This window comes from Rhea pennata, chromosome 24 (assembly GCF_028389875.1).
Source record: "Rhea pennata isolate bPtePen1 chromosome 24, bPtePen1.pri, whole genome shotgun sequence".
NCBI lineage: Eukaryota > Metazoa > Chordata > Aves > Rheiformes > Rheidae > Rhea > Rhea pennata.
Genome location: NC_084686.1, coordinates 3,793,477 through 3,819,106, shown reverse-complemented (window position 1 = coordinate 3,819,106; position 25,630 = coordinate 3,793,477). Strand labels below are relative to the sequence as shown.

Here is a 25,630-nt window from a genome sequence, read left to right as displayed (position 1 = left end):
GCTTTTAACACAGCACCAAGGCTAAACACTTCTGTGTGCTGGGGTGTTTCCACTCAATTCTGGGCTTGTTCCAGCTCTCAACTGACCCCCTTGACAGTACGATAATGACACTAATTGTCTCCTCACATGGTTTGGTGTTTCTGAAGTTTAATGCGTCAGAAGATGTCTGGGATCCTCTGATCTCTCCCTCACTGCAAGACGGATGCCAAGGTGATTTTAATCATCTCTATTTATACATAAAGGACCTCTGAAAAACAGAAAACATTCATCTGCAAAATGCCTTAGAAAACAATCAAATGTTCTACACAGACGTGGCTGTGATGGCCCTGCTGTTAAAGCTCTAGACTAGGACTCAGGAGTTTTTAGGATTTGAGAGTTTTTAAAGCAGGATGTGATTGGTCTGTATAAATACAGCAGGTGGAGGAGGTCCACAGCAAAGGGTAGAACAGCTTTTGAAGTTAAGATGATAGCATTGGCACAAAAATAAATAGATATAAACCAGCCAGGAATAAACAGGTTGAAAATTAAAGGAGGGTTTCTAATGATCAGAGGCGCTGAAGTTGACAGAGTATCTTTCCCAACAGAGCAGAAAGTGCAACGTAACCACCTGATTGCAAGCTGGATCTCGACACCTTTAGGAAAGCGATGACATGACCTGGTGGCATGGGACACCCCACGGCCCAGACGCAGAGAGCTCCCTCTGCTCCCTCGCCCCGGCACTGCTGCGGACGCCCACGCGGGCAGGACGAGCCTCCCTCCGCCTGCCCTCGCTGCAAGGGATGCAAAGCGCCCCGAGGTAAAAGGTGTTTCTTGTTACGTGTCCTTGTTATAGGCCAGGAGCTAACACACAGTTTCAGCGCAAATCAGCCCGAAGAGCAAGCACTTGAGCCTGGAACAAGCAAGAAAGTGACATTGCTTGTGACACTTCCCTGTCTCCACAGGTAGGCAAGATTTCTCAAATTAGCTGCTCCACAACAGGCGTTATTGGAAATAATGACACTTAAAGATTTCTCATCGCTGTACAAAATTACCAGTGCCTAACACGAGGCGGAGCGTGGCGTTCCGGACTTGCTCCTTCAATCCGTTCAGCTCCTGCAGATCAGACGGAGCCACGCTAATGATGCCTGGGCTTTCAAACTCCTCGTAGCATGAGATGACAAAATACCACTCAAACTAATGATGCTAATAAAGACTTCTGCTTGGTGCCCCGCAGGCCTGAATGGCAGCTGACGGCAAGGAGAGATGACATGGCAAGACCTTTCCATAAACTCCAGAGGCACTGGGGGCACTTACCACCCCACTTCCCCAACCAAAAATACAGGCAGGAGGCTCCCACTGGAAAAAAAGAAAAAAAACCAGATATCATCTGGGCTCAGAGCAGCAGCCTCTGTCCTGTAGGTTGCACTCATGACCTCCTTGCCCCTCTGTGTCCCCAGGAAAAGGAAGGAGTGCAAATGCAATCATTTCTCATCAAGTCTGCATTTGGAAATCCTCGTTGGTGCTAAAGGGAAACAGACTTTTCTAGTAAGAGATGCAATTAGATACCTGCACAACCACATAACACACACAACGCACCTCTGAGGCCATTCACCAACCCCTGCGATCCCCTTCCTTCCCAGGCATTGCATTCAGACAACATGATTGGCACCCGGCTTAGTCCAGAAAGGACCCAACTGTGGGATGCACTGATTTTCCTCAGTCCTGGGAGGCAAAAACCATCAGCTCTTTGCAGGATCCGTCCCTGAATTCTTGCTAGGGGTAATAACTAGAGAGGAGCAAGTCCCATCGAGACTGATTAGCCACTTTTAAGTTAAAAAGTTTTGAAGTGGTGGAGATCATGGATGGTCTCGGAGCTATCAGCTGGTAACTCATCTGTAACTCATCGCCATACCAATTAGGCACCCCCCTGCCACTTCTGCAGCTCTGTGTCAGGACATCCTCGAAGCCTTTTAGCTAAACAGCAACTAATTGGCCACATTTAGGACAGGGAGAGAACAAGGGGGAGAGTAGCGGGAGCAGGAGAAAACACGGCCATTATAGGGGGCTAGCTCGGAGAGCTGGTTCCTATAGCCCTCCCTGCCTCGCCCGTTTATACCTGCTCTCAGGGTGTCCTATAAATGCCATCTCCTCTTCATTCTCCTTCTCCTGTTAGGCTGCCAAACCGTAGTTCTTGGTTTACTGCAAATCACTAATCAGAAACCTGCTGCAATGTTTTTTTTTTTAAAGGGGCAAAGAAAGGGAAAAAATAAAAAGATGACATTTACAAACCCAGTGCTTGTCAGATCTATGGATCACCAACACGGTAACGAGTCTGTGCTTTATCAGGCATCCTATGAACAGAGAGCAGCTCTCATACGGCTGGGGAAAAATTTCCACCAGTTAAGCTAAATCAGGAAAAACACGTTTGGTGCGTTACATAAATATATTAAAAATTAAATGCCAAAAAGCCCTGTCTCTCCCTGCCCAAAAGCAACAGCAACTTTGAAAATCTAAGTGTCTAATTTGTTTGCTGGCTGAGATCTGGATCAGCTTCAGGACTTGGTGAATTCTCTATCAAAGCTGATGAGCTGGAAGTCCCTGTGGCTTCAATAGATGGAAGGAGAGAGAGGGAGAGAGACAGAAATGGGCAGAGAGCATGAGCTTGATTGAAAAAAAAAGGAGGGAATAAGCGTGTTTCAAACAAGAGCCTGTGCAAATCAGTTAATATGACCCTCGGGAATAAGATTGTCTCCAGGACATGAATATTTGTTCCTCACCCCATCACCTCACGGTGGGTTTAATTAAATGACTTTTAATGATTTACTCAGTTATTTTCATTACAACAAGGCTGGATGGCTGAGAAGAAAATAACTATCTGAGGCATGGTAGAGTCGCTCCAGCCCCAAGGCCTTTGGTTTGGGGAGGGGAGAGCAGGGGCAGGACCGTGCAGGAACCACGCTGTACGTTGTGCCCAAGCCTCGTGGCTCCAGCTGCAGGGAGATCGTTGGGAAAAGCTGCAAGGCTTGGGACTGGGAGATGTGTTTTAGAGACCTGGACGGGGCAGCCTAACCGTAAGAAATGCCTGGAGGGGCTTGCATCAGCATGCTGCCTCTCAGCCAGGCGAGGTCCCTGAAACAGGGCTGCTTGTCAAGGAAAGGCCACCCCGCAGAAAGGTTTACACGGGAATACAGAGCAGTTTTACGAAGAATGACTTCATCGTGATGGATTTCTGACAGGAGAGGGCTTGCGGCCACCAAACACCCTGAGCAGGCAGTAACACACCCCAAGGGATTTCCCTGCCCCTCCAGCACCTTGTTAGCGTGACTTGAAGTAATTTATCACCACCGCTCTGTGATAGGAAATTTGAAAAGCTGAACTCCAATGCAGGTTTCTTGGGAACCTCTGAAACATGAAGCTGCTTATTTGCTGATCCATAGTGTATAACAGATTAAAAAAAGATTTTTTTTTTCCTGTCAGATTGGAACAGCTGAAGAAGAGTTGAAGCTTTTGCCTTAGAAAATAGATCCCATTTTCTTTCAGACGTACCATCAGCCACTGTACATGCAGCACCCCAGCTGCTGGCCTTAATCCCGTGCTACCACTTGTCCTTCCTGTCTGGTGCATTTTAGGAATATGGGGCAAAGCAGAGAGACAAATGTCAAAAGGGGCTATGGTCTCCCCACCACAGGAGAGGTCTGGAACCAGCATCACTCCCTGATCCTGAAGCAAGTTTGCATACTTCTCTTTCAGGAAAAAAACAGCTACAGACAAGGAAGACTGACCCTGTATCATCTGAAACACAAGCAGAGGCCCTTATCCATCACCTCTCAGAGAAGCTCTGCTCTTTAACAGAGGGACTGTGTAGCAGAAGCTGTTTAATCATCATCATCTGCATATCAATGTTAAGCAGACCTTGTTAGCAAGAGGCACCCTCCAGGATCTTTTACCTGGTCTCCATAATAGAGTGTGTTTTTTTTTTTTTTTTTTTTTTTTCTCTCTTAACAGCTTGGAAAATCGGCTGCCTCCAAACTGTAAAGACAGTTATCCACCAACACTGACCATTTCTGTCACCCAAGTGAGGAGCTGAGATGCATCTCTGGAGTTCTTGGAGAAGCACTGATCCAAGAGGACCTGTACATTTAAGGTGAACTCCCTGCCACATTTAAGCACATTAAAAATATAGCAATCATAGCAGGTATTAAAATTTTTGGTTTCCCTGCTCCAGCTGAATGGGTGCTTTTATTAATGTAGATGGCCTTGGACCTGTCACTTTTACTCAGAATATGCTGGGTTCAGGAAATGATTAGAAGGGCAATGATGCTTTAAGAGGTCTTACTGTGGGGAAAATGCCATCCTGAACTTCTGCTCACTCACAGTGAGCTAAAGGCGACATCAAAGTTGAGCTGTCGCTTGACAGGTAAGAACTAGCAGGTAACATTCTTGCCAAGGCTAAAATTGGCTGCTGCCAGCAGAAGAGATTTCCTAATGCCAAAATGCCATATTCATGTGGGGTAAGAAACAATAACTTGTTCTATGGTGTCTAGAAGAAGTGGGCAACCTCTGAGAAAAGGGCAGGCATAAAGCTGTCAGCATGGAAATAAGACAGATGAAAGCCCATTTTCTAGAACTCTCATTTGTTTCCTGAAGGAAGTTTGGATTCACCAGTAAAAAGCTAATTCCTTGGACACGTGTCCTGCAATCTCACCAGTTTCATACCTGTAGTACCACACGGCATCCTTAACCTTAGCTCAAGCCAAAAAATACATCCCTCAGATAGAAAGAAGCAGAGGGGAAAAGGCCTAATACTGTGAGGAATCTACAAGCACTGTGACAAAAAGCAAACGACAGTCCGAGCTAAGCAAACAAGTTACCGAGGTGCATGCACGATAAATCAGAAGGTAAATCACGTTGCATCTACTCCAGCATGCCGCGTACCAAGAACAGATGGTGTGAAGGAGCTGACATGGAATTTCCCCCTTAGTTTTCCCTCACAAAAGAGTAGGTCAGAAAGCTTAATAACAACATTTTCCACATTTCACGGGAAAAACTCACATTTTTCCCCATCCAAATCATCCCAAATAGGTGCATCCCCACAAGCTTACGAACAAAGGCAGGGTGAGCGGGGCCGGTCCTACCTGCCGGAAGCCGTTGCGCGTGTACTGCAGGATTTTCAAGGCGTAGTTGGATCGCTGACCTTTGCTGTTGAATTCAATGTGGCCGGTGAGACCTTCCAATTCTACCTGTCCAAGAGACAGTGAGTTACAGCGCCCATTGAGACAGCTCACCCTCACCGCCCCAAGCAGAGTCTCGGGGTGCCTGCTCCTTGCTCAGCACGCCCAGCAGCCAGCCTCTCACTAGAAACAAGGAGATGGCAGGGTAACGCAATTTTCCTGCAGCCATCATCCTAATTGCTCTCAGAGGCTGCCTGGTGTAGCACTGAGAGGACTGGTGTGGAGGGAGCAAAAAAAAAATCAGCAAAGGAAGGTGCAGCGTGCCCACTGCTTCCCCTCCGCCTGGGACGCTCCCCTCCCGGCCCCTTGCTGCCTCCCCCCAGCCCCAGGCTATCAACGTGCAGCTCTGCCACGGGCAGGAGCTTTTAACCGTCTCACGCTGAATCACTGGCTGGGGATTCCTCCACAAACCGTTGCACGTGCTGTTTCACTACATCGGGCTTGCGTTTAACACAGGAGCATGTTGCAAAGGGAGGCAAGGTGATTGTCTAGCTTCACTGGGCAAATTAAACGTCGCTCGCTTGCTGCTGAAGCACCTTTTCAGTAACAGCAGCACGCTAATGGGCCTCCTAAAAGAGCCAAGGGGAGCTGAAGAATTTTATTGCCTTTGACCAAGGGTGAGATTTAAAGTAGGTTTCACATGCCCGGGCCAAAGCACCATAAAGCTCCTGTTTGGCTGATCCTCCCTTTAGGAAAATGTCTCATGGAATTTCCTCTTCTCATGACATTTCAGTTGCATCCCAAACAGCATCAGAAAGCATGCTCCTTCTGCAGGCTTCCAGCCCAAAAATAGAGCTCAACTTCAGTTCCGAGGGATCAGTGTGACAAACTCCAACCATTTCACAGAGCTGAAATTTGGGGGTCTGCTCTTGTGCCGGAATGACATTTAATCTGTTCCAGTAATCGGTGCTTTTATGTTCAAAGAAGACCAAACCCCCTTCATAGGGAAACTCACCTCTTGGCACTAATCTTTGAGCAGTTGTACTGCATGACCTTATATCAACTCAAGTTCACTCAAAACAGGGCTCAAATCACTTAGAAACATTCACAATTTTTTTTTTTAAATTCATTGAATTTCATTTTTTCTGTGGCAAAGCCTGAAAGATAGAGAGTTTCATGTCGTTCCAAGGCCAGTGACAAACCGTCTCTCAGATCTCCTCTTTTCATTCCCAGTGCTACCTTCGAACAGATCGATACTCTGTGCTCAAAAACTCTGCCGACATCAACGTGTATGTACAAATTTTTTGCTTCTGGCAGGGAAAAGCACTAGCTACTGACACAGCAGCAAACTTCAGTCCCTTCTCACCATTCTCAGATAGTTCATCAGGCTGGTGCCGTGCTGCCAGATCTGGGCAGATCCACAGGACAAGGGCTTCACACCAATCTCCTGGCTCCGGTTCAGCTCCTGCACAGCACTCACTACAGCATAAACAGCATCAAAGAGCAACGCTGAAGAGAGCTGGGGGCAGAGGGAAGAAAATTGAGACCCTTCAGGACTGGCATTGAAAGATAGAAAATCAAATAAGGCTTAGACCTTCTTTGTGCTGTATAGCCAAGATGTACACTAAGGAAAGAGGCAGTCTGCTCCATTTGCCAGGCAGGTGGCCTAGATGGTTGCACACAGGACATCACTCTCGAAGCCTACATATGCTCACATACTCTGGCCGAGCCTGGGAGCTGGAGACCTGGCCTCTCCCTGGCTGCAGCTCCTCCCCAGTTGGCCTGGGGACATGGCATCTGCAAATGGTCCAAGGCAGATGGATATTTTTTGCAGTTGCCAAGACAAAGAACCACTATCACTGCCCTCTCCAGGCTGTCGACCAGCCTCTTCCTGCACCTTTGGCACCTTGCAGCAAGCTGGAGAGGGCTTTGTCCAGAACCCTGGTTAGATCAGTGTCCTTGGCTGACTCCACGCAGAGAGCAGGCGCTAAGTGCCTACCACCCTGCTCCAGCAACACTGTGTACAACTGTGCACCGACCTGACGGGATCTGAAGGCAGGGGCAAGTTTGGCAGTGGTATCCCTGAATCGTAGTTCTTTGTGAGCCTGCACAGAGATCACTGGGACATGTGTAATCCCATGTGTAATCAAGTTGCGGGGTTTTTTTGGCCCTTTGGTTCAATCTGCTCACCAAGACTGACATGCGGAACACTCCTGAGAGCATCAGGGTCATTCAGAGCTCAGAAAATAGGCATATGGGCAGAATAAAGATCCAATTTTCGCACCCACAACACAAAAAATGACTATGATGTTTTAGCCTTTATTAGGCATCGAAGAATCCTCATTCAAGCACCACTATGAGATGCAGATCAACAAGAAATGAAGCTTAGCTGCTCTCAGACAACTTAGCTCTCAGACCCCACAGAGACCATTTATTTCCTCACTACAGCCTCCGGTTTCCTGCCAACTATTATCTACACTGTAACTGCATTGCTGAAGCAATGGCCAGAACCCACAGAGCTCATCCCCTCTCCTTTTCACCTTTGTTTTGTTTGCCCTTAATCAGATTTCTTTGTCCATCAAGCCTCACGCACTGTTTCTTACCCATGCACAACTGTTTTGATGATTTTGATGTAGTTGCTAATCGTTCATTTGCGCTCCCATGTTCATTGCTGCGACTAAAATTTCACTTTTAATTATTGTCACCTCCTGACTCTGCTGGAATTAAGCTGTTGCAGCTCATTACTATGAAGGCTACATTTTCCTCATGGCTACTTCAGAGAGCAGCCTCTTGCCACCCCAGCTCCCAGCAACGTACTCAGTGTCTAGCCTGTGCCTCCTTCTCCCCATCTTACACCATTCATGACTGATGACAGTTCAGCAATATCTGAATCTCCTGTTCCTCTCCAAGTCTGATTAGGTTTATTCACTTCTGCCGGTTGCCCAGCAGGGACAGTCTCACCCAGTTCAATCATCCCAGTGAACCTTTGGTTCCCATCAACATTACTAATTTGAACAGAGTGAGACAGATTTAACCCTGATTGATCTTACTCAGATCAGTGGTAAAAATTTGGTTGACTTCAACGACCTCAGATTAGGCAGTTAACAAGCAACCTAAGGCTTAAAAATGTACAAATCGGCATGAGTTAAAATGCATGATTACAGCCAAATGCTAAAAAAATCCCCACCAACCACTAGCTCTGCTAGCACAGGCAGTCCCTCAGTATTTCTGCCTCCTCTCCCCTGGTACTGACTCACATTTGCTCTCTCAGTGATTCTCCCTGCACCTACCTGCTTGTCTATTACTACCTGCTTAGTCTGTCCATGCTCTTGCACAGATTGTATCCAGGCACTTTCCAGTAAGCTTTAAGCAACTTGACTGGCATCTGCTGGTCTTGGACCCAACCCCTCCTCCCATGCAACAGGCAGCATCTTTTATCATCAGTGTTATAAGCATTCGACTAATAATATGAACTGACTGACTCCTGAGCTATGAAATATTATTACAGCTATTTTACAGGAGAAAAATGGTAGTGCCGAGGAGCTGAGCAGCTTGCCTGAGGACATATGAAGAGCCAGAGGCAGAGCGGGAGCAGCACTTGGGCTTCCTCCTGCCTATCGAGTCTCAAACACGAGACACCACGGTTCCCTTTATAATCACAGGGAACGTCTCTCCTGTGCTTCTTCCTTTATGTTTGATGATAAGTCGTCTGCCTTTTTCACTTAGTATTCACATCTGTTCTAAGAATTCCCCTCCTGGGAAGCATTTTCTAGAGTTTCTTAAAGGAGCTGATACATCCTTCTCTCTACTCCTACTTTTTCCCCTTAGTATAAGGTCTTCTCCTACGAACTCTAAATAGGACTTCTCTGGCCAGTATCACTCCCTACCTTGGCCTCTGTTCAAGAAAGCTCTTTAGCACACACTTAATTTTAACCATGGACTGAATCCCATTCAAATTACAGGATACCATATATGATTATCAATTGCTTTCCTGAATCAGGACCCATACTAACAGCAATTGGTCAATGACAATATTCTGAGAATAAATCAAACCCCTGCAACCCCAAAGTCTCACCAACTCACACCAGACCTGAAAATTGGCCCAGCATTTTTAATTGTCTCCTGTTGGGTTTTCATTTCCATTTTGTCTGAGCAGTTAATGATCTCTTAATAGCTGTTGAGCAATAAACTTGTAGATCTTAGTGAAGCATTCAACATTATTGATTGGAATATTTTACTTCTTAGCCTTAAACAATTTGCTAGGATTTCTGGTGGGGCCCTATATGATTTCAAGCATTAAGGGAACAGGGAGGCAGCTCTGATACAGAAAACAAAGTCCTCTCAGTGGGGAACAGGAAATCCCTCCCATGTCCTCAACTTACCTTCCCATGTCCTCAACTTGCCTCCTTTAATTTTTCTTTTTTTTTTTAAATCACATTTTTTTTTCAGAAGCACCTCATTTCCATTTCTTACTTCATCATTTCTTATGCCAGCCATTCCCTGCCCCACTGGGCTCAAAACCAGGATCCTACGCCAACCTCTCAATCCTGGGTGCCCTGAAGCATGACACAAACACATGGGGGCCTGGCAACATAGCAACATGCAAGTAAAGAGATCCAGACACCTCCCTCAATTCTCCCTTCAATATCACTTTAAAATCTCCCTAGGACTGAGTGCTGATGGTTTTTAGGCCTTTACTTGCCTGTATTACACTCCTCTTTCCTCTGCTTAAAGGTCTTTCATAGGTAGGTAAGTGTCTTTTACCAAGGTTAACTAGGACGGGGGGGTCCCACAAGCTCACCACTTCCAGCTATCTCCTACGACCCATAAGGGCATGGGCAAAAAGCTCACTTAGTTACCACCGAGTTAAGCTAGGCTGCCTGACTTTGCACTGGAGCAGACGCAGAGCAGCCACGTGTTCTCTCGCGCCTTGAGGCCACAACCTCTCGCAGAGCGGAGCAGAGAGCTGGAGGCACTATCTTGTTAACTTGCTCCAAGAGGATTCAGCAGGGACTACCTGTCACTGCTCTCAGGTACATGGCCTCGGGTTTCTCCACGTCGCTGGTAAAGCCTCTCCCTACTTTTACGTTCTCGTTTTAAACCACAGCTTTGTCACGCTCATGAAAAGCTGATTTGCTTGCTAACAAATTGATTCTCTTCCTCGCATACCTCACCTGATTTGTACAGATCACTGTAGTTTTTGTACTTTTCTTACGATGTAGTAGCTCTGCGACAGACTGCACATGAAAGATTGGTAAGCTCAGCGCTGGTCCCCCCCCCCCCCCCAGGTTCCTGGGTCTCAGGAGACTTCCCTCAAACCTTAAAGCTTAATTCTTGGTGATGAAAGTTGCTGATGAAAATTGCAACTTGATGGATGCCTCATCAGAGCAAGGCTCCAGCAGACGGTGGGCTGGGCAGACAGGCTCGTCGCTCCGCTCCCCCGGGCGGGCTGGTCAGCTGCACCAGGAGCAAGCTGTACCCAAGAAATAATCACAGGTTGCGCTGCAGGGCACCAACACGCTACAAGGCATGGGGAGCAAATGGCTAATTCGAAAGGGGCAAGAAACAGATCTCCAGCCCTTGCACGCAGAAGGCAGAACCACTCTGCCTGGTGCATTTAAGGCAACTACCAGAGCCCCTGATCTCTGGAGCAGGGGCAGTACCTGATCTCAGCTCTGGTGCACTACGGCTCCTTGCTGGATGCAGCACAGCCTCCTCTAACCGCCAAGTCTGGCCTTCTAGAAACTAACAGCAGGTTCAGTGCGGTTGAGTGGAAGATCCCACTGTATTTTTTATTTACAGAAATATCCCACATAAAGGCTATGTTTAAAGGCAAGCTGTTCTGCAGGGAAATATGGGCAGGTTTGGGTGGTTCTGGTTTTGCAGTTTTGTACTATTTTTTTTCCTTCCTAGAGCATTGTCATCTGTATCTTTGCCCCCAAACATAACACAAAGAATTAAAACCATTAAAATCCTGTGAAATAGACTTTACAATCTGGATTTTATTCAATGAAATAAACACTTAATTACAAACATCTGTTTTAGCCTAAATTCTAATTACCTAATCTAGCCATCTGTAATTTGAATGATTTTGTCTGATTTCCTTTCTTTGCAATGTGATTAATGAGAATGGCATTAGAGCAAGCAGCTCCCTCCTCCTTCCTGAGATGCCTTCTCAGCCCTTGCAAGAAAGCCCTGGGATTTTGCAGCTCACAGGAAACCTCCCTCCTGTCACTTCCAGCTGTTGAGCTTCCTTTTCTCTTTTTAGTATGATCTATCCCAAGAGATGTCTGCTTCTCTGGACTAAAAGGGTAAGTTCTTACACAGGCACTCTCCAAGAGATGAGACCTGCCTGGTTTCCAAAGGTAGGGAGACAGTGCACTGCAAAATAATGGATTCCTCTAGCAGATACAGGTGAGGACACAACTGTTCAGCTTGGGAATACTGCATTTCACCAGAGCCAGAGGCAGGCACTTTCCTCCTCACCTGGGACAGGATGGCTCACTGGTGATGGAAGTCTCAGTAAGAACACAGAGCAAACCTCACTTTAATCAGAAACAAACAAGCAGCTTTTGGTTAAGACTCTGGACCACAGTTCAGGAAAACCGAACCTGTTTTCCAGCAGTGCTTCAGACCACCTGTCTCTGATAATGGAATAAATCACTTCTCTTCCGTACCTCAATGCCCTATCTATACAACAAGAATAACACTTCCTCCTATGTGGCTGAACAACATCTAGCACACCGAGAGCTACCTGGTACAGCCAACAACAGCCTGAGAGCAGATGCTTGGGAAGCCAGCTAGGAGAAGGCACTCCAGCCCCAAGAAGGTCCTCCAACACCACCAGGGCTGGATTTGCCATGGAGCAGTTTAGGATCAGTGTGATCCAGTGTGACTGAGCCCCTCCTCCCCCCCCCCCCCCCCAAGTGGTGTCCTCTCGGGATCAGCAGGAAGCTCATTATATTGCTGGAAGTGATTTATGAATGAACGGAAACAACAATTAAGCCAGCTGGCTTAATATTACATTGAGGGGTGATTTAGGCTCAGGCTCACAAAACGAACATCTCCATTCAGCTCTGAACTCATTCACTCTTCAAAAAACACACTGCAACAGGGCATACTCTTGCACCCTTCCACCTACAGATTATTCTGGTCATTCAAGATAACCTAGGGTAAGAAGGAACAGCGAGCTCAGTTATTTTCTGCAATGTGCCTGTTCCTAGTGTCCTCTCTTTCTCTTATTAGAAAGAAATTCATTTTTAATGTCTCTGGACAGTCCTGCAACTGTTATCCAAATAAAGGTTCCTGACAGAGATCCTATGGAGATTTAGCTGGTCAGTGAGCTCACTGCAGCCATGGTGCAGGAGGGCTGTGCTGAGGGAGAAGCAGGCTGGTCTCTGTCATGTACTCACGACAGCCTGAGCTCCACTGTTTCTATGCAAGCCAAGGGGCTGCAGATACAAAGGTCAGAAAACTCTTTTTTTTTTTTTTTCTTTTTCCCTGCTTAGTGTCACTTTGTAGCAATAATAAGGAGGCTTTCAGCAATACACAGCTGCCTCAGGTTGTCAAGGGGACTCTGAGATCATTAAAAAGATGCAAACGGTTGCACTGATGGCAATTTCCTCTTCCTTCTCCCAGCTCCAGCGAGAGCCCCCTGCATCCCCAACCTGGTAAACCCGCTTTGCGAACCTTCCCAGTTATTCAGAGTCCCTGAGGGGGAAGATTTCAGCTCTGATCTGCAGGCTCATCAGGGAGACATTAAAGCATGCAACATAACAGAGCCTTTTGGCAATTGCTTAAGCCCAGCTCTCCTTGTGCTATTTGCATCCAGACTCCTCCTTTCACTTCCACAAGCGGTTCTCCTAAGGTAAACACACAGGGGCAAATTTCACAAAGGTAACGCTGAATCAGGGTGGCATTCCCTCCTACACTTACACATAAATATAATTCAAATTAAGATAGACATGAATTTCAAGCAGCACAGATAAGACCGTTAAAGCTCTAAGCCCTTCTTCTTCCCAGAGGTCTCTTTGGGCAATTGCAGGCTGTCAGATGATTGCCTTCATATTCTCCAAATTTGGAGAACATCGTGTATGTCACAGCTTGTTACCACAAGCCCAGAGGTTAGCGGGATTAAATCAGAGGTTAGCAGTATTAAATAACAGGCAATAGCATGAACCTACACCTTGGAGACCTTCTACCTCTACCTGGTGTTTGCAATGCATTGTCAATGCCTGCTCGGAATAAGCCTGCAGCTCTTTTCACTAGGTTTCCCTTGCCTCTTGGACTCCTTTGGCCCATGTTCCAGATGGACCTACTGCAGCTTCTGACCAAAGAAGGCTGTGGGTCATGGGAAAGATTTTACTTACCGCTGGCCCAGTAAAAGGAGCATGATCGCAGTTCTCCTGCCAGGACTGGTTGAGGCTCTGGACAAACTCTTGGAAGAATGAGTGAGACTGGTTGAAAATGGAAAATCCCAGGATATTGACTCGGTCATCCAGCAGGCTGTCCAATCGCTGGAGGGAAAACTCCTAAAGCAGCCCAGAAATCCAAACCAGAAATTGGATTAGAGAATAAAGCAGGCACTAAAAGCTTCAAAATCATACAATACCATCGAAGGGGAGACGGGACCAAGAAGCTAAGAGAACTGCGCACAGTCTACAACCTCCAAGTCAGGGTTGAAATCCACCCACCTGCTGGTGAGGAACAGCCTGTGTGCTAACCATGACTGGTCATGGGCCAGAGATGGACTCAGATGGCAGCCCGTCTTAGACTTTTATCTAAGATGTTGGCTAAGTCCAGTATGCCGCTTGGCAAACTCCATAAAAAGGTCAAAAAATCCCAAAGCGAGCTGCGGAAACTTTTCATTCTTGAGCCATGGTTCCTGCCAAACAGCCCTGAGGTGTACAGGTAGGCTTAGCAGGAGGAATTTTTGTACTTAGTAGGGGTCGTGTCACACGGACTTCCTCTTTTAAAATAGAAAGTAGTGCTATTCTGACAGAGCAGCAGGAGGTTCCCTGAAACAGAAGGGTTACGGCCGAGGTAGGAAGATGCTTGACTGTTTTCAAATGAAGCAAATAACCTGTTCCAATGGTCAGAGAAGATCAATTCATGTATGGGAGGACCAGAGCAAAGGAGATCTATACTTCCCATGCAAAGTCCTTTCCAAAGCACTGCCACAAAAGGATCCTTGCTCTGCGCAGCGCGAGAGCACTGCTGTGCCCATGCATCGCTCACAAAGCCAGCTGGCATTCAGCGCACACAAACCTCCAGTCTCCAGGGAAGCCGCTCCAGCCCATTTCACAAGCCCTGCCATTGCGCCCTGCTGCTCTGTGTCCTAATAGCCCAGGCCTCCTCGACGGCAGGTTTCCTCCTAATCCCCTCACTTCACCTGCATTACTTGCACTCAGATAAATAAATAAAGGGTCAGGGACCATTTCACTTTTAAAAGCGAGAGCAAAGGAAGCGAGAGCCAGTTTGCATCCCTGGGGAGCGTCAGGGAACGCTCAGTTTCCGAGCTCCGTTTCCCTCTGGGAGTTGCAACTGCTGCCTGCCATGGCTGAGAGCTCCAGATGGTAACAGCAGCACACCGGCTGCAGCCCTCCAGCCCAGCTCGGGGCATGAGGAATCCCCCAGGCCACCAAGAGCAGCAGACTATGGACACCCATGTCTGGAAAGAAATTCATGTCCTTCCTTTATTGTTTTTAATTTCCTCTGAAAAAACCCTGAATAGAACTAGGGCCGGAGCTGCAACTACCACTTGCCAAGTGAAGCTGCTGCAGCTCCACCATTTCCAATCTGTTGATACCGAGCTTTAATTATCAAACCGAAGTAGTTCCCCCACACAGGGCATGCCTACATTGCTCCCAGGTGCCGGTCAGAGGGTCTTCTGCTCTCACTGAGGCACGGGGAGATGCACCTGCACTAAGGACCCAAACCTTACAACTGCTGCAGGGAGAGGGTCACGCAATATTGGGGTTAGAGCTCCACAGTTAGGAAGCTCCTGCTGGACTCACTGCTCAGTTACTGATTTGTTAGCCTTGGTCAGGACATTTCATGTTTGAGGCCATAGTTTTGCCCATCCATAAAAAGGACATGACACTAGCTTCCTCGTGCCGTCATGTAATGGTAGGAGACACCGCTCCAGGGAGTCTTAATGCCCCTGCGGAGGATGCTTTGACTGCTCCGCAGAGTCCTGCTATTCCTTTTCCGAGGAACAAGGTGGTAAGATGACAAGGGCTGTAAAAAAATACAAGCAAAAGGGAGAGCTGCTCAAGTCAGCAGAAGCATTATTCGACAAAGTCAGTTTTCTGGAGAGGAGTCCAGCCCTCCTTGTCCTATTAGCAGCAAATAATGGTGCCTTCTTCACTAATTTCTCTTTTGTTAATTGCTAAAATGGAGTGAGAAGGTGGGAGCAATAGTTTTAGAAATTGCTGGATACCCTTGCTCTTCCATCACTAATATGAATGTCTTTTGGCTCGGTGGACTATGAGATCTCAGCGAGTCTAGTCATTTTTTCTCGTTCCTGCGTATGTGGGCATGTAGGAACAACGTCCATAAATCTCCAGAACAGGGAGTTACAAGACTATCCCAGCACGGCAAACTCCTACGAGAATGTGATCAGACACAGGATTAAGTGCATTTTGGACACAACTGCATTAACATTAGGTAACATGAAATTGCCTGTGAACTATTGATTCATTTGAATGATATTATCCTCCTGCCTTCTTGACAGGTTATCCATTTGCACACCGCATCCTGTCAACCCGCGGAACGAGGGCAGATGGCTAATGAGGGCCTGGGCCTGCGGAGAGCCTGGATGCGAGCAGAGCAGCAGGAGACGCATTAAGCCCCTGCAGAACGACACCTCCTCCCAGGCAGGACTGGGAGGCAAACGGTGCGGGGCACAAAGCAACCGGCCACCTGAGCGGCCCATCGGCTTCCTTATACGGAGGAGGCAAATGGCACATATATTCTAAAAGGGCCACAAAGTCCAAGGCTTCAGTCTCAGGCCAGACCTCCCGAAACTCAAGGCATCTGAAATTGGTGCCTTTATCTATTTCTTCCCTGAAAACCTTTCTCAGCTTTTAACATTGCTCAGGCCCTGGCAGAACTGCTACGGTCTTCCTTTAGCCCTCTTCCTTTTTACTTTTAGTTATGAATCCCTTCAAGTGGGAAATCAGCAGCACTGCTCTCACTGTGCGAAGGGGGAAACTGAGGCACGGGCAGCAGCGCAGTTTGCCCAGGTCATGCAATGGCCACGACGCTGAGCCCAGAGCTCCCGAGTACAACCCCAGCGCTTTGGCCACTAGGATTTTCAGTCTCCGTTAGCTGACCAGCTAGCAGGGGTTATTCCCACCGCACAGCAAGGCTCCCTGTGGAGCTCGTGGTGGGAGCGTGGCCCTTCCAGACGACACTCCTGCCCGTTTCGACTCCCACCCTCTCTGAAGAGCCCCTCTCCCCACCGAGGATGGAGGCAGAGGCCGACAGCAGATACACTGGACAAAGTAGCTAAAAGCAGACACTGTGTATGCTCCCCACAGAGTCAAAATCCAACTCAAACATTAACAGTAGCTTTTTTTCAGCTCACACTTGGGCTTTTCAGTGCAAGCTTTGGTCGTCATCTACAGCCAACTCTCTCTGTATCTGTCTTTTTCTAGGCAAAACTCCAGCTAAAGGAAACCCCATTTCTCTTGCTGTCATACTCATAAAGCATCCACTCCATAACGCATGGGGATCGCACGGCCTGCATAAACCCATTTCCCCTGCACTGTTTCCCTTTTCTTTCTTCACCTCTGTCTCCAACCTTCTTCGTTTATATGTTTTTCCATCAGATGTGCACCAAAAATGCCTGCTGCCCAGATCAGAAACAAGCCACTGAACCAAGGGTTGCCTATGCAATAAGATGGAGATAAACAGCCCTTGGGGGACACACTTCATCTGGAATGGAATAAGAGAGATTTGGCAAGGTCAGCCTTGCTACAGAGGGCAAAGAGGTGAGAGCATCCAGATACTTCAGTTGCTGCCAGCTCAGCTTCTACCCCTGTTTGTTTTTTCTTTCCGGTATGTTCATTCACAACGCTTGACATTTTCGAATCCATGTTTTGCAAACACAAACTCATTTGCTATTCATGGCCTGCGCCACTCAGCTGATTTCCAGAGCCTCACGGCCCATCAGTCAGCCTGGTGCACCTTGCACCCTCCCAGAGTGAATATCTGGGTTTCTGGTGACGAGTCATGGTTGAACAGTCCAGCACAGAGGCCTCCTGCAATGCTACCTGCAAGTACCGACTGTAATGAGAGGAATGGAAAATTCTGCTCTTGGACATCACAAGGTATACAATCTTAGATGGCTCTTTTCGCCATATATTGTATGCAAGCATTAACGCATTTACCTTTCCAAAGGTCAGACCAAGGGAGAGAAATACTGTCCCTATTTTAAAATGAGACTCCGACAGACAAATGACTCTCTAAAGGGTATACCAGGATTCTGTGTCAGATCCAAAGATTTCTCAGTGAGGTCAACTCAACAAGATGCATACTGAAGGCTATTTTTGCCTTTAACTAGAAAAAAAAAATTAAACAGGCCAAGCAGAACTACAGGCTGATCTTGCCTTGACTGCTAGATAAAGATGATGGGGCTGGTACTTACACATTTAATAGTTCTGCAACTGCCTTTCTCTCCTCTTCTCATGCATTTGCTGTTTCTTATCTGCAGTGCTGGCTGATGCCATTGCAGGACAGAAGACAGCTTTTAATGCAATAAGAGCAAGGAGCCATTAGGGAAATAACTCAAACCTGCCAGCAGATTCTACTTTATGGAGACTCCAAGCCCTCACGTGCCTCGCCCTAGCCTCCTCCATGCCCCTTTGGCTAGAGACCATGGGCTCCGTGCTCCCCCCCGCTCTCTTGTAAAAACCACCTGCACACCGTTTTGTAACCGCATGCCTTCAGCAAGATCAGAGTACTTGGCGAACGCAAGTGGGCACCAACCAGGGAGGTGGGTACAAACTGCAACCTCCTCTGACTATTGCCCTATTCCACAGCCAAAGATTTTTTTATTCCCCTCCTTATAAGGGTATAATCACAACAGTTCACCAGTATTTCGCCCTCTGTTTCAGCCCAACTCCCTATAACAGTCTTATGCCAACCAGTGTAGCCGAAGACACAAGGATGAGCATAAAAAAACATGTTTGCATTAATTTCAGGTACACAAATTCTGCCTGCCTGAATTCTATCCCACTTTGGGCTTGATTATTAGAGTGCCCACAATAAGTCAATATATTGGTTGTGAAATCTCAGAAAATGTAGGCCTTTGGGGTCTGCAGCCAGAATTAATGAACTTTTACAAAAGAAAAATCCCCAGGCTTTGCTCAAATCACAGCCAAGTCTGCAGCAGCACCAGGCAATTACAGTGTAGATTTTCTGACTTCTACTACAGGGCCGCAACCACTAAATATGTGCTGTTAAATAACAACACGTAGCAATTCTATGGCACTCTATATTTTCCAAGTGCTAGGCACACATTAGCTAATTGAACACAAAGGGGTTCCCTGGGAGATGGCACCGGAGGAGTTATTAGGGGATGAAGTCACTCTTGGGTTTCTGTTCCTCATGTGGCACTCGACCCGCATTCTCACTTACAGCATCAGACAAAACCTTTGGAGTGACCTGAACATTTGGATCATTGGGAAAACCTGCCTAATAAAATCTACACAGTCAAGCTCTGTAATTCATGATTTTAAAACCATGAGCTTGGATTTTCTAGAATCACGAGCCGTGAATTACGATCTGCAGATTTATAGGCTATAGTCTCCATTTCATTAGGAATATAAACCCAGAAGGTGCGAGCATATTAAGCAGTGCAAGTCTCTTGACTCACACGTTCACATCACATACTGGCCTCATCCTGACTAGGACTCAGCACCCACAACCCCTCTCCAGCCTCAGCCAGTGCTGTCAATGGGGCTCCTGCAAAGTCTGATTGAAATTCCACTCCTATCTTGCCACTTCCATTCTGGTTCTTCAATAAAATAACATCAATATGCTGTTCTTCACATTGTCACTGTCAGGGTGCTTTTGCAAAGTGCTTTATGAATGTATAAAATCACTAGAATAACCCCATGGTTATATCTGCCAGGAAATTATTATACCCACAATACAGAGGAGTAAACTGAGGCACAGAGCAATAAAAAGCAAGCAAGCAAAAATCTGAACGCTAGAGCCAGCCTAAAAGAGGCAGGGGATAGCAGTGTGCCTTAAGATGCAAAGCATAAAAGCAAGCACTTCCATTTATGTATGTAATTGAGTAACTTCCCAAACTTGCACCTGACTCATCAACCAAGGCAGAACGCACAAACGATGTCCAGGCCTTCCCTAGCTGTTGGGCATGCTTCCTCAGCAACCAGGAAACCTTGTCACTGCCACGTAGCAGCTCCCTTCTCTGCTTTGACTGCTCCCACGGATTTCCACTGGAGATGGGGCACACGGGTGACAGACCGCAGGTACAAGGCTGCCAGCGTCCCTCCCAGCTCAGCCTGAGGCACAGGAGCCCACCTTGCAGGGTCTCATCACTGCCTACGTGCTGCAAGAGGAAACCTGTGCTCGGGACACACATCCCACACAACCCCACATCCCGGTCCAGGTCCAGCCACCCTTGCTCTCACTCTTCCAACTTCCCCGTCAGTTAGAGAGCACTGACTGCGCTCTCTCTCCCAAGATTTAACATCTGAAAAGACACCTGAAACCTCTGTGTGGAAAGGGCTAGTGAAGCAGGGGATTATTCCCATTATAATAGCCTGCCTGATAAGCACATGTGTTTTAAACCGTGGAGCTGCGGACCCTTGAGAGTCCCCTGCGTCGTCTCGCTGTGGTCTCACTCCAGCGAGCGGCTCTCGGTAATTGCTCGTCGTGCTGCGGAGAGACGGCCGGTTTGCTATTGCTCAGCTCTGCACCAGCTATTGAGCTCCTTCTAGCTTTATCGATTTAGCTGGTGATATTGTTTTGCATCCCATTTGTGTGCACAGGACCTCACTCCTTTACTTGATTCTCATCACATTTTTAATAAGCTAACCCACCCGGGAAGCAGGGAGATGGCAGCGCCTAACCTCACACTAGGCAGAACTACACAGAGTGGCTGTGTTTCACTTTTGAGTGACTCCAAGACCTTCCCACACCCTGCCCTACAGCACCCCGTCCCAAGCACCCAGCACAAACTGATGTGCTCATTCCATCTCCTCCGACACCAAGATGCTCCCGTGCCTGCCTCTGCTCTCTCACATACACATCTGCTTATCTTCCCCTCTTAACTGCTGCAAGGACTTGACTGGATTTTCAGACACGCTGATTAGCAGCCTCCAAAGCATGCTCCCGCAGTGCCACTGCCCAGCATTCGGGGAGGAACGCCCGCTGCTGCACGCCAGCCGTGCTGCGTTGACCTCGCTTCCCTTGACGCCAGCCAAGGATCTGGCCCTCCGACGTCAGGGCAGGGAGGCTGGTTGACACCCGCCGCGGACTCGCCTGCGGGGCGAACTGTTCTGTTCCTTCTCTATTTTTGCGTGGGATGGGAAGGAGAATACTGGGCCAAAGCTTCAATTTCTCTATTAGTCAGTTCTCACTCTGGCACACCTTTGATTTCAAGACTGTTTAGGGCTTAGAAAAGCCATCGTCTTCCAAACGTGGACTTACAACTCCCATATTGAAATTGCCCGGCAGCTTTTATGCAGGAGCCAAACTTTCAGCTAGAGCAAGATCAGCATGGTCCTTGTCACCTCCTTGCCAATGTCACCGGGTGCCAGCGTGTGCCATTACTCACCATTTGGGATTAACCGGAAAAGATAAAATATTTCAGTTTTTGACACCTCAGCCAAACAAAACCCTCCCGAGGGAGGCTTTCCCCAGGCAGCGGGTGGCAGGATTTCTGCACTCAGCCTGAAGGGGCGGCAGGTGGGATCTTGTTCCCGTTTACACTGGATCTGGTGCAACCGCTCTGGAGTCACTCCAGGTTCTCACAGCCAGAGACAAATCACACAAGAGTCCTGAGCAAGACTCACTGACAGACAGGGGAACAGACGGACTAATCTTACTCAAATGAATGGCTAAAAATTGATTCTTTTCAAGAAAGGTGAAAAGACTTTGCGGATGTTGAGTCACTAAAGGGAGGTGAGGTCCACAACAGCACTCCCATACTGATGGAGATAATTCACAGCAGCAAGAGTAGAAGGAATAAAGAGTTTGCATCGGTGGCGGACATGAAACACTGGGATTCAAGTGAGTAACATTCCCAGGAGGTTGGTGGGGCAAAGAAGGCCTCCTGTGCTGCCTTCATAAAACGGAGATAGATCTATAGCACTACCTCACCGCTGGCCTCGTGCAGGCCAGAGCAGAGAAAATACCTCTCTAGGCCTTGTTGCCATCAGGGCTGAGTGGCTAAGTCTGTTAATCATTCCTAAGCTGCTCTAAGAACATATTTATTTACTGAAGTGGACAATATTATGCTAAGTGCTTTATGGTTTTCTTGAAAGGATCGGTTTATTTATAAAGTGTTGACAGAGTCAATAACTTTATAATGGGCCACATGTAAAAATCAATTCCTCTGGAAGAAAAAAAGTCATCATAGCAAGAAACTGTGTCCTTTTGAGTAGATAAGAGGATGGGGAAGATCTATCCCATTGTACCAGTAACATCATGTTACTGGGCCATTCATGTAGTTAAACAGGATCTGTGAACTCAATAAACTTGGTGGAAATTTAGGAAAACTGTCCATATGTAATCTGATTGCTCTTAGGAGGTTATTGCCTCACTAATCCATCAGAATATGCCATATGCAAGTAAGGATGAGTCTTTTATCTCATCATGTAAGGACCGCTGTTAAATTTTGGAGGCTGTTCTTCAAATGAGAGCACTTTTGCAAAATACATTGGGCACATCCTTGGTAAAAGCCATTTACTTGAGCTTCTCTGCAGGGAGCCCAAGGTCTGAAGAGTGACAAATCCTCAAAGAGGTCAAATACTAACACTGGGACCTGTAAAGTACAAATCTTGGAAAACATGGGACAGAGAGTCTAAAAGACCAACAGGATGAAGCAGCATGTGGGCAGGGGGAAAAAAAAGTGATTTGCTCTCACAGCAGAGGACAGAAGGCATATGTGAGAGAATAATTTACTCAACTGGAAATCAAACACAGGATAGACTTCCTATAGGACTTGGAACGATGAATAAAGAACACTCGAGATAGGTAAGATAATTCAGGCAGGAAAACACCGAGATGTAGGATTCACTGCATTGTCAAAAGTCTTCCTTTCCTCACACTAACTAAAATGAGGAGAAATTGCTTTGGCACTCTCACAAAATCTGGATGTCCATTTGCCTGTTACCACATGCCAAGGAAAATGTGAACCATAAATCCAGGGAATGACTGTGGCTCTGCAAAAAGGTTTGCATCAGCTACCAGAAATTTGGAAGGCAGGCAGGACTGCAAGGTAAAATCTGTCAAAGGATGATGGAGAGTTTGATTCTCTAGGGCTGCTGAAGAACTCAGAGAGAACCTAGCCTGAGCAAGGGAAGTTTAAGATAGGCAGATCTAGTGCAGCAGGGTGCAAATGCCACAGCCCATGTTGGAGTCTGAACAGCCCGACGGTGACACAAAAAGGGAAGGTAACTGGAGCAAAGTTGCATGGTAGATCAATGGCGCAAAACAGGACTAGAACTCAAAGCTCTGCCATCCCACTCGGCTATGAATCTCTAGACTGCTTTATCTCTGATTTAGTTTATATCATTTCTCCCTTCCGAAGGATCTTACTGCAGCAACAAACTAGGGCTGAAATTTGAGACGCTGTCTAGGCAATTTGGCCACTGGACTCCCGCCAGTTCAGGTGGGGCACCCAGACCAACGATGCCATTTTGAAAACCTCACCCTACAGGAAAGGCAACCTCTTCACAAATCACTAACAAAAATAAAAAATAAAAAATAAAACATCCAGCAAAACTGATTTATCTGGTCTCTGGATATTGAACATGGCAGCTGTTTTATCAGCAACAACACCTCCGCACAATATTGTTGGGGAACTAAACTAAATCCAATGAATAGACTATCTGACTCAAGGCACTAGTAAAACTCCTTTACACCTTCCTCCTTACAGTAATAATTTTAATTGTTTCAATTATTTCCATCTAATCTCCTTGATAGATGTTTTCAAATTTAAACCCAGCCCAAGGTCCATAAGTTATATTAAAAAAAGGAAAAAAAAACACAAAACAGATGAAAACAACAAGCAGCTACACAGAATTAACAAAGCCACAAGAATTAATTCTAGCACAGGACTTTAGATGCATCCAACATCACTCCTGCTCTGCACTGCTGATAATTTCAAGAATTTCCAGTACTAGGAGAAACAACATTTTTCAATCCACAACAGCCTGCCTGCAATGCTCTATTTATGCATTGTCCTTATTATTGTTATTATAAATCAAATTAGTCAATTTGGCCTCAAGTTTTACCCCCTCTTTTCTCAAACATTATCTAGTTCTATTTCTCAACTAAACAAATTGCTCTCCTCCTGCGTTATTTGCTGGCGGTGAGGGCTGTGCACCGTGCAGGAGGGAGCCTGCCGCGACGTGCTCGGCAACGCAGCACCGGAGCGGCGCAGCGTTCCCGGGAGGACGACAGGGATGGGGCAACGAGCTCGCCCCAGCACAGTCCAACCCACCCGCAGGGCAGCAACCTGCCACAGCACCAGAATTTGCCATGGATCGCTGCATGGAAACTGCAGCCCTTCCAGATGGGTAAACCCCAGAGGAGTCCCAGAAGCAAGGGAGGGTCACCATGGGAAGATGCCAGCAAGGGATGCGGGTCAAATTCAGACTTCCTGCAAGGGAAACGGAGACAAAAGGGTGCCTGCTTCGCGCGAGTACCCGAAACACCAATGGTGGGCACAGAGAAGACAAATACCAGAGAACGGCTCTGCTCCGCGAGTTTTATCCTTCAGACTCCTGGAAAATCTGTTGAGCTTCTGCTGCCAACAGAAAGGGTCCTCTGAGCTGGCTGAAGGAGGCTGATAATGAATTTGCACGCAGCCAATTAGCCGTGGTTATTTTTGCAGCAGGCCTCGCGCCTCTGCCTCGTCTCAGGCGGAGATGCCTCCGGGGGCAGCCGAGGACTTCCTCGCTTGCTCCCACGGTCTTCCTCCTAGGGCTGCCTCCTGCTCTGGCGCACCGCTCCGCCTCCCCGCCGAGCTGCGCAGCGGGTAACGTTCACGGGACCCGCGATCTCCAGGCTTTCCGCACAGGAGCCGGCCACCCCGAGCATCTCCACGCGCGGTGCAGCGCCGGGGAGCTGCGGCAGCTTGCCTCCACCCAGCGCTCCGCAGAGGAAGGAGCGGAGAGACATAACTAGCTATCAGTTAGGATACGCTTATTAAATAAAATTAATGCCAGAACATAGACAGAGAATTCCCGTCTACTGCCTGAGGGCAGCTGTTTAATGCAGCATTTTATCCCCTTTTCTCTTCTTTCTGGCCTGAAATATTTCACCATCTCCAAGTAGTTTGATGCCATACAGACTGTCTATTCCCTTCTGATGGGTTTTGCCTCCATTTAAAGTCATCTTTTTGCTTGCTCCCCTTGACAGCAGTTCACTATGATTTTATCTTTTCTATTAGGCAGTGATTGCAAAACCTCAGAGGGTTCATTAGGAACTTGATAATCCCTCCAGATTTATTAGCCTAAATTGCTCACTCCCATCTCTCATCCCTATTTAAATATTACTAATTTCCTTAACCATCTCTACCATCTGCCCAGGTTTTGCCCGATATCACCTTTCTTCTTTTACAATCTCTGTCAAAAATCTGGTTAGTTTTGCAGAGGGCTGGTCTTTAGGACAAAGCAGCAAAATAAATCAGGGTAAATAGATTTATCTCCTGTGAGAGTGAATATGCACCGAATTCATTTCTTTCTAATCTGCCTCACAATTGCAGTACAGGGTTTCAAAGACAGATCTCAGCTTTTGACCAACACACAAACCCATGCTCAAAAGTAGGACCAGGGTGGGGTGCCTTGATTTTAATTATTTCTGTTGTGGGAACACCACCTACGAACATGGACTTCCTCGTGCTAGGAGGTGTGCAGATCTTACTTATAATTTGCATTATAGCAACACTAGCAAGTCCAAATTATGAATTGGGACCCCCAATTCATACAGCTAAGGAAAAAAAAATAGTACCTTGGATGTGTGATGAATAAAGTGGGGAAGAAGCCCTCCCTCTCCCAAACACGGCGGAGCGTGGGAGGTAGGAAGCTAGAGCCAGCTAGAAGGGGCTGTGTTTGGGAAGGGCTCACGCAGGTGCTCCCTACTTGCTGGAATTAGGAGATGTTCCAAACAGTGCAACATTTTGACCAGGAATGGAGGGGGACAGTCATCATCGTTTACCAGGTCTGTAAGCAGCACGGTCACACTCCCGTTTGGTGCTGGGACAGGAGGTGAGA

The 25,630-nt window shown here is 47.2% G+C and overlaps 1 protein-coding gene across 1 annotated transcript in view; it reads right to left on the bottom strand.

The window, feature by feature from the left end:
- GRIK4 (glutamate ionotropic receptor kainate type subunit 4) overlaps positions 1 to 25,630 on the bottom strand; it is a 208,349-nt gene that overhangs the window by 32,263 nt on the left and 150,456 nt on the right. Inside the window, exons 8-10 of the mRNA XM_062594730.1 lie at positions 13,520 to 13,681; positions 6,517 to 6,669; positions 5,115 to 5,219 (exon numbers count right to left, since the gene is read on the bottom strand). Of these exons, the coding sequence (XP_062450714.1) occupies positions 5,115 to 5,219; positions 6,517 to 6,669; positions 13,520 to 13,681 (420 nt within the window). The remainder of the gene's footprint in view (positions 1 to 5,114; positions 5,220 to 6,516; positions 6,670 to 13,519; positions 13,682 to 25,630) is intronic.